At 38.9% G+C, this 15,910-nt stretch overlaps 1 protein-coding gene across 5 annotated transcripts in view; it reads right to left on the reverse strand.

Annotated features, from left to right (window-relative positions):
- The window catches only part of MAPK10 (mitogen-activated protein kinase 10), a gene marked incomplete at both ends in the record, with an annotated part of 41,368 nt that extends 27,063 nt beyond the window's left edge, over positions 1 to 14,305 (reverse strand). For 2 of the 5 annotated variants that reach the window (XM_079534616.1, XM_079534615.1), the window contains 2 exons: positions 1,833 to 2,002; positions 14,240 to 14,305. In XM_079534616.1, the coding sequence (XP_079390742.1) occupies positions 1,833 to 2,002; positions 14,240 to 14,305 (236 nt within the window). Of the gene's footprint in view, positions 1 to 1,832; positions 2,051 to 14,239 lie in introns of those variants that run through there. The other 3 variants (XM_079534614.1, XM_079534618.1, XM_079534617.1) reach the window with 3 other exon arrangements.
- Between the last annotated feature and the right edge of the window lie 1,605 nt (positions 14,306 to 15,910).

Genomic DNA, 15,910 nt, shown 5'->3' on the forward strand with positions numbered 1-15,910 from the left:
TGTCATCAATAGTAGGAATATCTCTGCTCAGAATCCAGGCTGTTTTCTTTTCTCCTTCTGGCAAAAAAACATTTTGTGAACATGGCTAGTGCAAATCCCAGTGAAAGTTCCCACACCAATTTCACAAGATACCAAGCACAGGATGTCCAAAGCCACACTTGCTCACCAAGTTTTTAGTTATTTCACACGGGCACAATGACATTTATAACAAACACGTCACATGGCTTGCTCTTTTTCACAGATCTTTAGTAAATTATCAGCTCCTGAAGAACTCTATACCTTTACTGTAATGTTTCCACAACAGGAAAATGGATTTGTCCTTGATGTAAATTTCAGGATAATGAATTAAGACCAAGTCCCTGCTTCTTTTATAGCCACATTCCCTGCTTCCTATGCCCACTACTGTTCCATGAGAGGTATTACTGTCCATGCAAATTCTCTTGCTGAAATCTACCTATAGAATCATGTAAGACAAGCTAGAGGCACTGGGGACATCACCTCCAGGTTAGTAAAAGCGATGCTGCTGCTAGCAGGTGGAATCTGGTCCTGAAGTGAGTGGTGAGGCAGTCCCTGACACAGAAGATGAATGTGCATTGTGTAGCTAATCAGTACTGAAGGGTTTGAAACCAAATTATTGACCAACTACTACAAGAAAGGTTCCTGTTTCTGAGGATGTGGGCACTGCCATTCTGAGATCAAGTGCCAGGCAAAGCAGAAAACCATTCTCAGCAATCAACTCTCCCAGCACAAGCAAAGCTTCTTATGAGCTTTGAAGATTTGGACAAGACCAAAAGCTGGACAACTGCTGTTACTGCTGGCAGCAGTTTTGTCCTGAACGTGGACCTGGCATTTAGCAGTAATAATCTACCTTTTTCACTCAATAATTAACAACTCCTGACATACACTAAGCAGTCTCTAACAGCTGGGTAAGCCCTCATTGCACCCAGCAAGCTGGCAGTTCCCACCAAATTCTTGCTTTACCATAGGTTCTTAATGTGCTACTCTCAGCTTGTTCATGCCTTTCTGGTAAATTATGACTCACAACAGGTAGACTGCAACATGGCACATGCTAAACAAAAATGATGATCTACCCTATCAGTCACATAACTCTTCTCCATCTGTCCCATGAAACTGTACAGCCTTTTATGGCCTCAAAGTATTGATCAGCCATTTAGGGAAATTGGCAGTACTTTCCACGTCAGCTTTCTTGTTTTCTCATTTGATTTTCTGTCCTTGGGCATTCCTAACATCTCCTGTCAACTATTAGTATAGAAGACAAATTCACGCTATGTTACAGATCTTACTTAGCTTAACTGCCTTTTTTTTTTTTTTTTTAAAGAAAAAGACTTCATTTTTATTTTATTTTTGCTGTTTTTAGTTGACCCATTTTAAGCTATATTTAGCCCTTTCCTGTTTGAGAACTTATTAGCAGCTACCTTGCTGCAAAAGGTTTCCAATGCAGATGCTGCAGAATGCTCTAGACGTGACCAGTTTCTACACAGTGCTCTCTGATTTTTTCTGCGTGAATACTGAAATTACAGGGTTTACCCAGGATGTAATTTGCACTGCCTCTGGAAATAGTGTCACAGTTGTCAAGTGCAGTCAGGTTCTTTCTCTTTCTCCCTTGCTAGTTGCGTTTTGCTATGTGGAGAAACAAATTCCATGCTAACATCATCACCAGCAGCAGAATTTATCAGACTTCTTTTGCCTCAGGATGTTTGTTGCCCAATGCTCATTTTTGCAATTGTAGACAATATCTGTGACTAGCAAAGTGTGAAGAAATGCAAAAGGCAAATCCTACTGAAAAGCAAAGAGAAAGTGCTGATACTCACCAAACTATTCCCTGAGCCCCAGAGCCAATTGGTTTCAAGTTCTGGTAGCGCTTGAGAACAGTGAAGGTCGAGTCACCCACTTCCACACTGTAGAACTGGTTGTCAACTTTGCTTTTGCTCATGTTGTAATGCTTGGCAATGTATGACACATCCACTTGTTTCCCAAATCCCTGTTGTGCAGAAGGGAAGGGGGTTGGGAAGGAAGACAGAAACCCAAGCTGTAAAACATCAGAATATTGAGGAAACACAGTCAGTTCCACTTTAAAATATGAATTCTTGCCATTTTAGGCTACAGAGTTCAATAGCTGAGGAGAGTTTACCAGTTCTGTATTTTTGGGAACCAGAAATGCTGTTTCTGTGATTCTAGCATTTTAGTGTTAGTCCCCACAAAATAAATTATTTTCATGAAAGAAAAATAATACAGGTTACTACAAACCTGTTGTGCTTGCACAGAAGATAGCACTACAGAGCTGTAACCTTGCCCATATACGCAGGCATTACCAGACATAAAGTTCCATTATGGCCATTTGAGGTCTGCTGGTATCCTTTGTTCACCAAAGAATACAGAGTAAAATACGTACTGACTACGAGATAAACATTGTGATTTCATGTCTGTAACTGAGGATTCCATCCTATGTCACACTGAGCACAGGACACAGAAGTTCAGTATGCCACAGAGCTGTCCTGGAGCAGTGGATGATTCAGCCAGGGAATCCACGTTCCCCAGATGCACTCTGAAGAGGAGAAATAGAGCCCAAATGTACACCTGCTGCCGCACTTGCATCTCTCTTCCTCTGCATTCATTTCCAGTGCTCACAACGTTTGAATACTTTGAATGCAACGTTTGAATTTCCCTGATATATATATATATATAGATAGATAGATACATAAAACGTTTGAAGTTTATCTGATACAAATTGCTTTTTCAATAAATCTGAATAATCAATAATGCTACGTGACTGAACAATAATACTAAGACGAATTTTGATGGGGAAAGGAAAAACAAAAACTTTCCTTGAAGGATACGATTTTTTCATTTAAAAAATACGCAATTCCAGTGTTCCATAAAGCTGGCATTAAAAATAGAGAACTGATCCTGCCAATAACTGGGGTTCTCTGGTTTGCCCTGGGATGAATGAATGCCCTTTTTCTGTCAGTTATCCTGCCAGAGTGCTGGTGGTCATTGATAGGGTGGTTAATCCCAGCTGCCTCATTCGGAGGCTTTGAAGTGCCCTAGCTGCAGCCATGCATTCAAACAGAAAATCTCATTTCAGAAGAACAATTAGAAACACTGCACTTACTCATGAATCAGACACAGGGCAAGGAATCCCCCCTCTCCCCAAATGATGAAAGAAAGAAACATACCCATACTGACACAAGTGCTAAATCTAAGGTTAAAGAGTAGAATAACTCTGAAAGAGGTATGGATTTTTCCCATCTAAAGAAAGAAAATTAGCATCTGATTTGCACTGTGCAGCCTTAGTCTCAAAGCTCCTACTGCTATGAGCAGACAGATGAATAAATCCAGCTTGCTCAGCTACTCCTACCAGACCTGGAACTGAGCAGCTTTATTTGAATAATGTGCTCCTGAATGACAGGAAATAATTCCAGTTCCCTCTGGCTACACTAACACATTTGCATCATGTTTTATCCTGATGTCATTATCAGAACAATGCAGACTATATTCAGCATTAACATCCGTTACTGTAAAACCAATGTTAGGGAAGTGTCAGCATAATCACTGCACTGCTTAGAGAGCCCAAATCACAGCCAGCTTCTCTGGAAGAGTCAGAGAAAGTACCTTGCTCAGGCCTGAGGAACCATTGCCTGTCAGCATCACCAGTACTGACCTCCCCACCTGTAATGTACGTGGTACAGATGTAAGTGGGATAAGTTATTTTTGTCACTTTGAGTTCAGAATCCTAAACACATCAACATTATTTCTTTTGAAGTCAGGCAGAGCCTGTGAATGACTGGACTTAGGAACCTCACAATGCCACAGATTTTTTTCTGAAGTGCTGCAGCTCCAGCAGGTAGGTATTTGTAATCCAAGAAAGTCTTAATTAATTGAACAATTATTGTTTGCAGTTCTTCAGTCATTCCAACAGTAACTGAAGAAACATCAACCAACAGGAGCCTGTAGGGTCTGATCAGAGCACAATGGAAACAAGCAGCTTTCCCCTCAGTAACACACACTTTTAGAATGATAGAATCAAAGAATCATTGAAATTGGAAAAGATCTCTAAGACCATCTTGTACGAGCATTAACTCATCACCACTACTAACCCATGTTCACAGTTCCACATCTCCACAGTTCTTGAACACCTCCAGGGATGGTTATTCCACCTCCTTCCTGGGCAGCCTTTGCCACTCATCACCACTCTGAGAAGAAATGCTTCCTAATTCACAGATTCATAGAATCATTCAGGTTGGAAAAGACCTCTAAGATTATCTAGATTAACCATCAGCCCATCAGCACAATGTTCACTTTCCTACAACAACCCCTCTATTGTTCACATGCAACCAGAAAAGGTAAAGACAGCTTCATTATTTATGGAAGCTTATGAAAAGTAACACTTTCTTAAAATCTACTTAACATGTGAGCAATGAGCTCACATCACTTCTGCTTTGATAGAAAAGACACCCAGAATTACTCTCAAATATCAGGAACGCTAATGTGGCTGGAAGTTGACTCTAAGCAAAACGCCTCCTGCAAGTAACGTGCACTTTGGCTGCTGGAGACAGGCAAACCAGGCTTCCAATCAGCTACCCATCTGCCCCCTCTCTTTAAAACTACACTGGTAATAAAATGCAGAAAAATACTCCGCTGATTTTCAGCAGAAAATCAGCAAAATTAAAGCACAACAGGCCTACTGCTTAAGCCCAAAGTAATACTCCCATAAGAATTATGGGGCAAACAATGTAATTTTCCTTGTCTGATCAATATTTAAATCAAATCTCCAAAGCAATGAATTAACAGTGTTATTAATCACATTTGATCAGATCTCCATATCAGAGTGACAAATAAGCAAATCACAAATGATTTCGAAATCAACTCAAAAGTCACTTCTGAAACAAGGACAAAGAAACGGTCTCTTAAAATTCAGCTACAAAGGCTTTACCCTAAGCAAGGAAATGCATGCCCTCAATAGAGCATGCACACACCCAGAAGACAACTTTCTTTCATATTTGGTGGATACCACAACCTCAAGAACAGAGAAACCCTCATCAAGAAGAAACTAGAAGCTCTTCATTCACTACTAACTGGAGAAAAAAAATGGTGCTCACACTTATGTTTACTTGGGAAGTCGTACTGAAAGTCTGTAGATCTTGCCAAGATCTTCTAGAATTTCACTACAGTTCATAAATTTTCAAGTGAGCTCCAAATGAACCTGGCATGTTATGCTACTTGGACTCCAACATAGCAGTAAACATTGCAAGAACAAAAATATTTAGACACAAAATTCTCTATCCTTTTTGTCTGGGACAGTTTCACAGGTCTTTGTGTTAGGTGAAAGATGATTGCTGAAACACAAACAATGCATCTGAATGTCATTATTTCATGGCTTCTATAAATATTTGGACAACAGAATCAAACTTTCAACACTAACTAGAACTTAACCATCCACGTACAGGAATTTTCTTTGGCCATAACACATTCAAAACTTACAGCATGTACCAAATGTCATTCTTCTTCTGTACTGGGAAACTTCAGATTAAAAGAGGTTAAGCTTTCGGAACTGAACGTACATCTATCCAAATGGGGTTGGCAGCCATAGCTGCACAGTTATTTGCCCAATATCCCAATGGCTTGGGAGGAAAGGAAAGGAAATGAACTGCCAAGCCTCAGGGGATGGAGGTGAAGGGAAATGCTAGTCCTAACATTACTATATGCCTTAGAAACACGTTATTTGTTTTCAAAGAACAGCTATTGAAAAACAGAGTGAAACTCCACTTATTGCCTTGCTCATAGTCACAAGCTGCATTCTTTTCCTTTTTTTTTTTTCTTCTTTTTTTTCCTGTTTTACAGTGTAAGCAGTGATAGAGATAAGAAAGCACAACAGAATAACAACACTATTTTTTGTAGTTTGAGGTGAATTGTTTCCTGATATTTTCCCCCCTTATTTACCTACTTCTGCTTCATGAAAGGAGGATATTGACTACTTTTCACTGGTGAACATCTGTTTCTGAACACTGTTCCCCCTGTTATTGATAAACTCACAATAGAAAGACTTCTTACAGCTCAGCACTTCACATCCATCTTTTAGCTTCTATTAAATCCACTAATGGCAGTTTAAGTTCAATTGCTCTCATCTACATCTCCAGGACAAGCAGAGCTGTCTCAGAGCATGTTAACAAGTATCAGCTGAGGAGGAGCTTTCCCTAAATATCAGCATCCATCTTTGCATGTGCACAGAAATGCCTACAGGAAAAGATAAATATTTAAGTGTGCCATGATTCAAGGCTATTGAAAAAAAAAAGCAAAACGACTCCGCATGCGTGAAACAAGTGAGGAAGAGAATTAGATGAAAGACTGAAAGACTGAAAAACTGTTTCCTCATTTGCAGTTGGCACCATGCCCAAGGGTGTGCAGAATGCAACAGAGCCATCGTTCTGTGCTAGAAGTGACAATGGCTCCCCAGGGCTCCTCTGTCTCCAATTCATCCCAGACAAAAGGCTGGAAAGGAGGAGAGCATGTCGTGGGTAGCAGACAGACAGTGTTCTGTCAGGGTCCAAAATACAAATATCTTCAAGCTACCATTTGACCAAAAGATCAGATGATGAGATTATACAAATGCAAATTCTGAAAGATTGTAAAATCCTGAGGGCGTTCTTGTCAGCTCTGAAAGTGTGTCCCTGTACAGCTGGCAGCCCCATTTAGCTCCTATCCTCCCGACTGAATGGCTGCAATTCACTCAGAAGATCCAAGTGCCACAGTTGCGGCATTTACCAAACCTCTGCTTTGGATTTAATAGGCACGGGTTTTGCTGTGTACGTTTGGAGAGTCACGGAAGCCTACATTTAAGAAATAGACAGTATCTTTGCATAGAAAGATCTGTAGCACAGTTAGAGATTAAATCTCCCACACAGAACACCAAATGTGTGCACTTACACACAATTTTGTAAATTCTTAATCTTATTTTATCAGCCCCGTTGCACCACATCTCCCCCACTATCGTATCTCATTCATAACCTATAAGGACTGTATTCATCACACAGTATTCCTTATTACAGTGCTTTCTATGCTGTCATGGGTTAATTTTCTGTCTTTCGTTAGTGCTTCTTCACTGGTTTTCTCCTAGATCCCAGACACAGGCTGCACTCCTAAGAACTCAGCAACTCAGTAGCCAGGTGAAGTTCTGCAAACAGCTCAGCTCTCACAGACCATTCTTTGTCTCATTGCATTTGCTTTGCACATTCTCTTTTAAAGCAGAAATTATTGTAAGAAGCATAATACTCTTACCTTTTTTTTAATTTTTATTTTTTTTAAATTAAACTCTTTTTGTTTAACCTATTCTGAGATGACAAAACTCCAATGACTTCAGAACTGGCTTTTTTTGGTTCTGAGCACCGTGAAGTGCTCCTTCTCTTTCTTGTTCATTTATTTCTCCAAAGCAAAACTCCAATTGGATATTCTTCACTTGTCTCCCATGTGGTGTTCACTGAGATTTCACTGCTTTCAATTGCTCCTTTTGTACAGGCTCAACATGGTTGTAACTCATTTCTAACTATGGTCGCACATGTTGCTTAGCAGTTATCACAGCCCAAAGGCATCTACTTCATTCTGGTGCACACATGTAAGAGATCAGCTATATGTGAGCATTTCCTCAGCAGAAGAACAAGTTCAGAATGATTCCTCATTCACATATTGTCTGAAGAATCCAACACAGACAGTAAACTCTTGCCCCAGCCATCACACCAAGGACGGTAAGAAGAAGGTGGTTTATCCAGAAATGCCAAGAATTCCCATTCTTGGGAATGAGGTTTCTTTATGGACAGGGACTTGAGTACAATGTAGGGAAAATACAGGAAAGTGACATGTAAGAGAGCGGATGGAAGTGGAGGTAAAAATGTTTGGGAACCTCTTACTTATTTAGTGACTGGGATGGGATGTTGGCAAAGGCATGGGTTGGAGCTGCCTCTGAAACAGAGGGCAGCAACAAGAGCAGCCACAACCAAACTGTAAGAGCAAGGAGGAGAGGAAACTGCTGTTTGTACTCATCAGCTCATTCTGAGTCATTTGGTTTGAAAAAGAAGAGACAATATGGGAGGATGCAAGATACAGTTAAGATTAAGAGAGAGAAATGGACACTGAAAGTTGGCCAAAGCACTGCACCACTGGGAAATGAAAAGGATGGCTGATTTTTCAACAGCAGTAGGGGAGACCTGAAGTCCAGCGTGCTTTGAGCACAGGAGAACTAAGATGGAATTGAGTTCTCATACTGATAGTACAATATTTTACAAATAGATTGAGTTTCTCACTAAATTGAGACCACAGTGAGATATCAGGTGTTGGCTGAGAAGCTTTCTTCTGTTACGTATGTAAGGCAGCAAGGAAGAAGTCATGAGATGCTGTGTCCCAGTGCACATCATGGCATCATTTAAAAAGAAGGGTGAAAAGGCAGCACATAACAGCGCAGGTATAACTACTTAAACTAAATTTCTGAGTACAATCGTATAATTACAGTATTCATTGTGAAAGTGGCTAATGAAAAGACTCTTCTTTTCTTAATAAGAGGCTGAAAGGAGCTGAATAATTCAAGTGCATTGTTTGCTAGAAAGAGACAGTTCTTTATCTTAAACAATAACATTTTAGTCCCAGGAATCTGCAGTAAAGGATACTTACAGAATGGTTTATGAACATCAATCAATCTCCCATTGGGTAGAAACCATAATTATAGGACTTTTCCTGATCAAGACAGCTTATGTAATGGTTAAAGCAGTAATTCTGTCCAATGTGATTAAGGCATTAATTTTAACTAAAGTGGTTTATCAAATTTAGGAAATAATTCAGAAACAAACCTTATGAATGAATAACTGAGAGCAATGCAATCAATAATGCTGGTCTCTTCTGTTGGTAACAAATGAAAAGTTTTCTAAAATAATCTGAGTTTTGAGTGTTCATTGATGCAAGTATTTCACAGAGGAAGTGTTTTGTTCAAGACCGGTGGAAAATAAAGCAAGTTGTCAGAATATAGGTGAAAAAAACATCTAAAGATAAAGGTGTTTTTTGTTTTTTTTTTTGTTTTTTGGGTTTTTTTTTTTTGTATCTTTTTATTTGAGACTTATTTAAAGATCAATCTGAGTAGAAGCTTGCAAAATACTCTCTACATGCAAAGTGAAAATGTATTCTGAAGGTTTCTTTAAGTGGTATCAGTAAAGCACCAATTCCAATTTCATTATGCAGAAACACTGATGTATTCCATCCGGGGCATCAAATTGTTCAGACTGTCCAGTAAGGACTAATGATGGTGCCATACCAAAGGATTAGCATGCTATGTTGCAGTGGTGATTCATATTAAGCATTTTCTTAGTATGTATGGCTGGGTCCCAGATATCTTATCTCAAAATGCCACTGTGCCTGCTTTTTGGAAGAAAATTAAATATATTATTGCAGCATTATGGAAGTGCTGTGAGGCACAAAACTGAATATTACAAAGGTGTTTTTCGAAGACAAGATTATTTATGACTTCAAGTCAAAAATCATGGAATAGTATTATGCTGCAATTACCAAACCCTGGCAGAAGCCACCCAGAGGCACAGTCACAGACTGCAGAACTGCTCTTGAGTCCTGCAAAAAAATGTGTGTAGGGGTGTGCAAATGAAGTGTAAATAAATGCATCCTATACAGCTAACGTTTAGGAAATGTGAAAATTCTGCCAGGCACAATTCTTCATGTTGGTTGGCAGCATCCATTGTTAGTTATTATTCAGCACTTGAACATCTTATTCTACTCAAAATCCAGGGGTCTGTGTCACGTTGTGCTTCAGTAGGAATGTCCAGAACCCTAAAGATGTGGCCTGTTGTCAAGAGCAGCCTTACTAACGATCGATGAAGTTCTATAAGTCTAAGTACCTTTGTCCCATCTTTCTGTTTTTCAAAAGCAGATGTCATTTTTCTCAGCTCTTCCAGAAAAACATCAGCCTACCAAATTGCAGTTAACGACAGACTTAATTGCAAATAAGTAGAAGTCATATTTCCCCGATCATGATTTGTTTCTCAAGAAGGGCTTTGCTCTTTTCTTAAGTTGGAAATTCTTCATATTCTCACTGTGCTGAGTTAGCACTGTGCCATATAAAACCAGCAGACCCAATGCCATATGCTGTATGCTAAAACAAGCAGCCTATAGGTGGATGTCTTTTCCTGCCACAGCGCACAAAGCTGTGCACTTTAGGAGATGAGAGAGAAGTCCCCACACAACAGTTACTATACAAAGTATATGCCCTCAGTGGTAACTATCATTGGGGTATTTTTCAACACGTCACCTCTAAAAGAACACTTTAGAGCAATTCAGTATTTGGTGGGAAGTCCACAGTGATGCATGCATTCCAACAGGAGCAGGACTACTCATGCATCTTCCACATCGGCTATTCTATTCCACATGGTCAACATATTAGACATAGACCTGGGATAATCAGAGATTTTTCCAGTGAAAAAAAATCTTATGTTACAGCACATGACCACCAGAAGCTCTCATCTTGACAGATAGGCAGGTCAGCATCCAACTGCATAACGCTGACTTGTGCTGGTACCTGCTGGACACTTGTACAGCAGAAGAAATTTTGGCATCTGTTAAACCAGACCAAAAAAAAAAAAAAATTAACGAGCTGAATTAAGTTCACCAAAAACAGCATTTTTGAGGTCTCTTATCTGTGTGCTGGCTGGCTCCCACTCACCACAAGAACTGAGTGGCAGTGCCCACATCTTGCTGCTGGGGAGCTCTAAGGCTTTCTGATTCAATAAATTTTCCAAAAGGTACAAAGAAGCTTCTTTATATTCGGACCACAGTAAATCATGGAGTATTTTGACTTCCCCATTAGCATTGTGAATAAATATGGAATAAAAATTACTATGTGGAGACTGTTGAATGCTCTCTAAAATTATACCAAATGATTAACCAAACGTTACCAGGTTGCACCTATATCCCACATCCTGCCCTCTGCAGTACACATGAACAGCATCCACAAGAGCTGAGATTTTAATGCAATAAAATATGTAATTCTAAGGGGCTGCTCTTGTACTTAAAGCTGAGTATGTGGTTGAGTGTGATTTGGATCAGGGCCTATCTTTTTGGAGAAAATAAATTAAGAAGCAGCCTAAACTAGCTTTAATCCTCAGGGTATACATCTGAAGATATGAGGATCATGAAGAGCTGTTTGTGCAGCAAGTGCTGGAAGGACAAAATCCTGTTTCCTGTAATGACAGAGTAGTATCTCATGCACTCTTGAATGACTCCTCTTCGGATACTGCCATGGTTATTTACCTTGGATTGGCTTCACCCATTGTGGGAATCAAATGTTGTTTCTGCATTAGAACAAGATTTTTTATTTCATGGTCTCCACCACCATAGTTCTTTTGGGGAGTCTTTTTACTTTACGTGGGGAGAGGTCTCTGATAGTTTGCATTCCCTATCCTCTTGATGAATCTTCCCCAGGAATGCATGTTCAGTATATACATGAAGTAATTTAAAATCATAGAGATTAGGTAGTAGGTTATGGGCACAAAGACTGCAGGTCCTGTCTGTCCAGCCTTCTGAAATACCTCTGAGCCTTACTGATATTTGGTACTGGCAGGCAGGACCCGAGTAATGGAGAATTTAAGAAAGAGAAGATAAATAATTAGCAATAAACTTGTATAGCTAGGAACAATTTATGTCTAGTCAGCATGAATATATATGTAATTTTTTGTCACACACATTGCAAGAAAATCCTGCACAAGATTGATCAAACCAGAGAACAAGTCATGATGTGCCCAAGGAAGCCCTGAAGAGGCATTGGGAAGGCCTGGCGTCACTCTCCTTGGTGCTCTTTGTTTAACAGAGAAAGCGGCCTTTGGACAGAATGGAAGAAACTTTGGAGAGGACCACCATATCAGTGTGATAAGGAGAGTACTGAGACGTCTTGGAAACAGGATGGCGACTGACTGGCACAAGATAGTACATGAATCAACAAGTGTTAGAATGTAATTAACAAATGTAAGTCTTTGGTAAGATTGTGAATCTGGAGTACCCAGCCAATGGGAAAACAGGGGAGGCATGGGGAGCATGGGGGCACAAGGCACAAAAGCTGTACTACTGCGCCCACAGGTGTGCTCCAGCTTGTGAGATGCCTGCCATTGCAATTGCAAATAAAATCTGTTTTATCAGAGATTCTGCCCTGACAAAATTATTTGGATATTCCCAACACCAGTTACAATAATTCATCCAAAATGCTGTTGATTTCATTGGATATTCTTTAACAAAAACACTAATATGACGTTAAGTACTGTTGGTGGCTATGACAGCTGGACTAGATGATCTTAGCTGTCTTTTCCAACCTTACTCTATGATTCTATGAACACTTCTTATTAAACTGGAGTATCAGCAGAAGATTAATTATAGCAGCATGTTTTGATTGACTAAATCAAGAACTGGGTACTGTTTGACAGAAAGCATTCACTATACATTGTTGGGAATTGACTGATATCCAGGCTGAAGTAGCACTGAATGTAAGGAGGAAACGATAGAAGTATCTTTCCTTGCACATGTAAAATAGAACTGTTTCTGTACAGCTCTTCTTTAATTTACGTAAAAGGAAGAGGATAGTTAGCTGTGCAAAACACTGTATTCTGTACACTGAAAAGAACTTTTCAGTGTAGAATAGTGAAAATTCCACTCTTTTTTTTTTTTTTTTTCAATTTCTGCAAAACATTGTGGTTGTTTTGTTTTTTTTTTTCTGTTTTTCTTTTTTTTTTTTTTTCCTCAAGTAAGCTCTGTCTAAAAAATTACCTAAGCACTGTTTTGTGGGGGAAAAAAAAAATTAAAAAAAAAAAATCCTTTCTTCATCCGAAATTCTTTCTCCCTGGTCTGAAAGATATGTATTGTATAAGTTATATATAAAAATTTTTCAGTGAGGAGAGTACTTCAGGCTGTTTGTGAAGTCCACAGATCCAATTATCCAAACTGAGCCAAAAAAAAGTGGAAGAATTAAACAAGTTAGAAAATCACATGCACACAGAGAATAGGAGGTAAGAAAGGACATAGAAGGCTGTTAAGCAGTTTTCCAAAGCAAATAGCCTAGATCAACTGAGTGCTGAAGATTTTGAAAGTTCAGAGGTAGCCTTCCCAGCAGAACCAATATTTGGCACCACTGAGTTATAAAAACAGACAGCAAAATTTCCGATACATGTCACTGTTTCACATTAACTGCTTACATACAGCTCACAGCCGTCAGCTCTTCACTGTCTTTGACACTAGGATATAAGTAACATAAAAGGGAGTACTGGCGTTTACCACAATTCCATTTTCAGGAACACAACACTGTTCTCACCTCTCAAAAAAATGAAGACTGTTCCCTAATCTCCCTCAAGAAGTCCAATAATGGGTTCCATCTCAAAGCAACAACATCACCACCAAAAACAAAAAACAAGAAATAATTCAAACACAAAATGTTTCATAAGAAGTCAACTAAAAAGTCACCTTGAATTCATACTGGAAAAAACACATTCAGTGATTTGACATCTATGTATGTTAACTAACTTGATCTAACCATCAGAACCCAAAATTGGGCATAAAAATACACAGTTTTCTTCAGCTCAAAGTTAGTTTGAGCTCTGTAGATTTTAAAGCACTGTAACTGAACAATTTCAAGGCTGATATCAAGTGCAGAATTGGCTATAGCACAGTCTCATGACCCCACAACCTGCACAGTATATTTTGTTCAACTGAGGACAGTACAAATCTCGCACCAATTCAATTACTTTTTCCATACTCCCAGCAAATGCAGACTAATGGACAGAAAATTGTATTCATTGATTACAATGTAAAAACCTCTGTCTCACATAAAGAGATGGTAAGATAAAATAAATCTAATTCACATATTTCCGTGAAAGCATTTATATAGGTGCAGTTATTTTGGATGAAGAATGTCTCATCATTAAGTTTATGGGAAGAACAGCCAAGACTTTTTTGTTCTCATCACATCAAAAGATATTTGGGCAAGCAAAAATCATTAAGAGCAAACAATGACAATCAAATTAAATAGAAATTTTCTGTGATGCATTTTTCTGGTTTTTATGTTTACTCTAATTCTTACAGCTAGTTACTCTCAATTTGCTACAGACATTAACTTTTTTTTTCTATTAGCATAAATGTAAAAATAAAGTACAAGTGTATACTGTACCTTGTTTTACCTGTAAGGAACACACACCTGACAAAAGGCAATCTTCACATCCAGGGTAGGTTCACCACAATAGTACAACAAATGGCGGCTCATAAATACCTACAATTAAAAAGAAAATAAACATATAAATTTGTATGCTTGCTAACATACCAGTACAGAACAGTTAGATGTGCATTTGGGTCATGAAGCCACCCTCAGTTACTACCCAGCTCTCGAAAAGAACAAATTGCTTAGAACATTGCTGGGAATGAGCTTTAACGTCATTCTAACACTCACCAATGCAACAGCTTCCAACGGGGCTTGCTTACGTCAGGAAGAGTTTTAGAGTAACAGAAACCGTTAGCCCAAATTTTCTCTTGTCACTTGTATGTTCCTATAGTCTCACCAAATTCAAGTCAGCAGGTTGTATACAGTACAGGAGTGAGAAATAGTGTTGTGGGGAAGAAAGGAACAATCTCTAAGTTGCCAGTTACTAGGAAAATCAGAGAAGACAGAGAAACTAATTATTTCTCTGAGTAAGTTCACGGCCTACCACTTCATGAACGTAGCAGAACACGTAGTTCTGCTCCTCATCTTAACATCTTACAACTCGGAAAGATGCAGAAAAGAGCAGGAACAATGCTCCAAAGCAGACACGAAACAATGGCACGGACAGATCTTTTTTAGTAAGAGAACTAACAGAGCCTATGCTCGAGATCCACCAAACAAGTGGCACAGCAGCAGCAAGAAGCAGATCATTTCTTTTTCATTTTAAAGTAGACACAGTCTGGCATCAAATTAAGTTGTCAAGTACCAGCTTAGTATTACTATAAGGAAATAGTTCTTCACCTTCTGTTTCTTGAGACTGTAAAGCTTCCTGCCTCAAAGTGCTGTGGATGTCTGAATCAACTTCAGTTTTTATACACTGAGACAAATTCACACAATATGCCTTCTGAATCTATTTACCTCAAAACTATCACCTCAAATTCAAGGCAATCCCTGTCTACTGTCTGCCACTGTGTGCTCAGCCCACTGTTGTACACTATCACAGCACCTGATAGTGGCCAACGAGGCCATATACTGGCCTAGACAAAACTATGTAACACATTATAGCTCTTCAAACATTTTAAATTCTATAGCATCACACTCAGCTCTGACCAATCAAAGCTTTCAGTGTTGCATTCTCACATGGGAAATAATGTACAGAGATGTTATCAGGGAGCTACATCACAAGCCATTGGAGCATATTGATTTTCCACTTCAAAAAATAAAAAACAACCCCACTTTAAAATCACAATTGGAAACCAGCAACTTCTAGTGAAAAAGAGATGAATAATATAGAAGTCACAATTTTCTTACAAATATAAACTCATTACAGTAGCTAAAAATGCATCCATTACTCCATTAAGACATAATTCTGAAACTGAATCCCCATCTGTAGGGCCCCTCTGACATACCCTGCTCTGTTATAGGAATTATAGCTAACTGTAACAGTAGATACTCCCAAATAAAACAAAACAAAGATCAAAACCACTGGAGCAACTTCAACTCTCAAAAAGTTAAGAAACAACAAGAAAGTATTCACCGATATCTGCAAACTTGAAAACATCATGTATCCTGTGTGTTTAATTTTTAATGAATGAATGAATAACACTGTTATGAAAGCAAGCACAAGACCTTTCTGCTTCACATTACAGTGTCTGAGACTGCTGCCTCATT

This window comes from Tetrao urogallus (genome assembly GCF_951394365.1).
Source record: "Tetrao urogallus genome assembly, chromosome: 4".
Lineage (NCBI taxonomy): Eukaryota > Metazoa > Chordata > Aves > Galliformes > Phasianidae > Tetrao > Tetrao urogallus.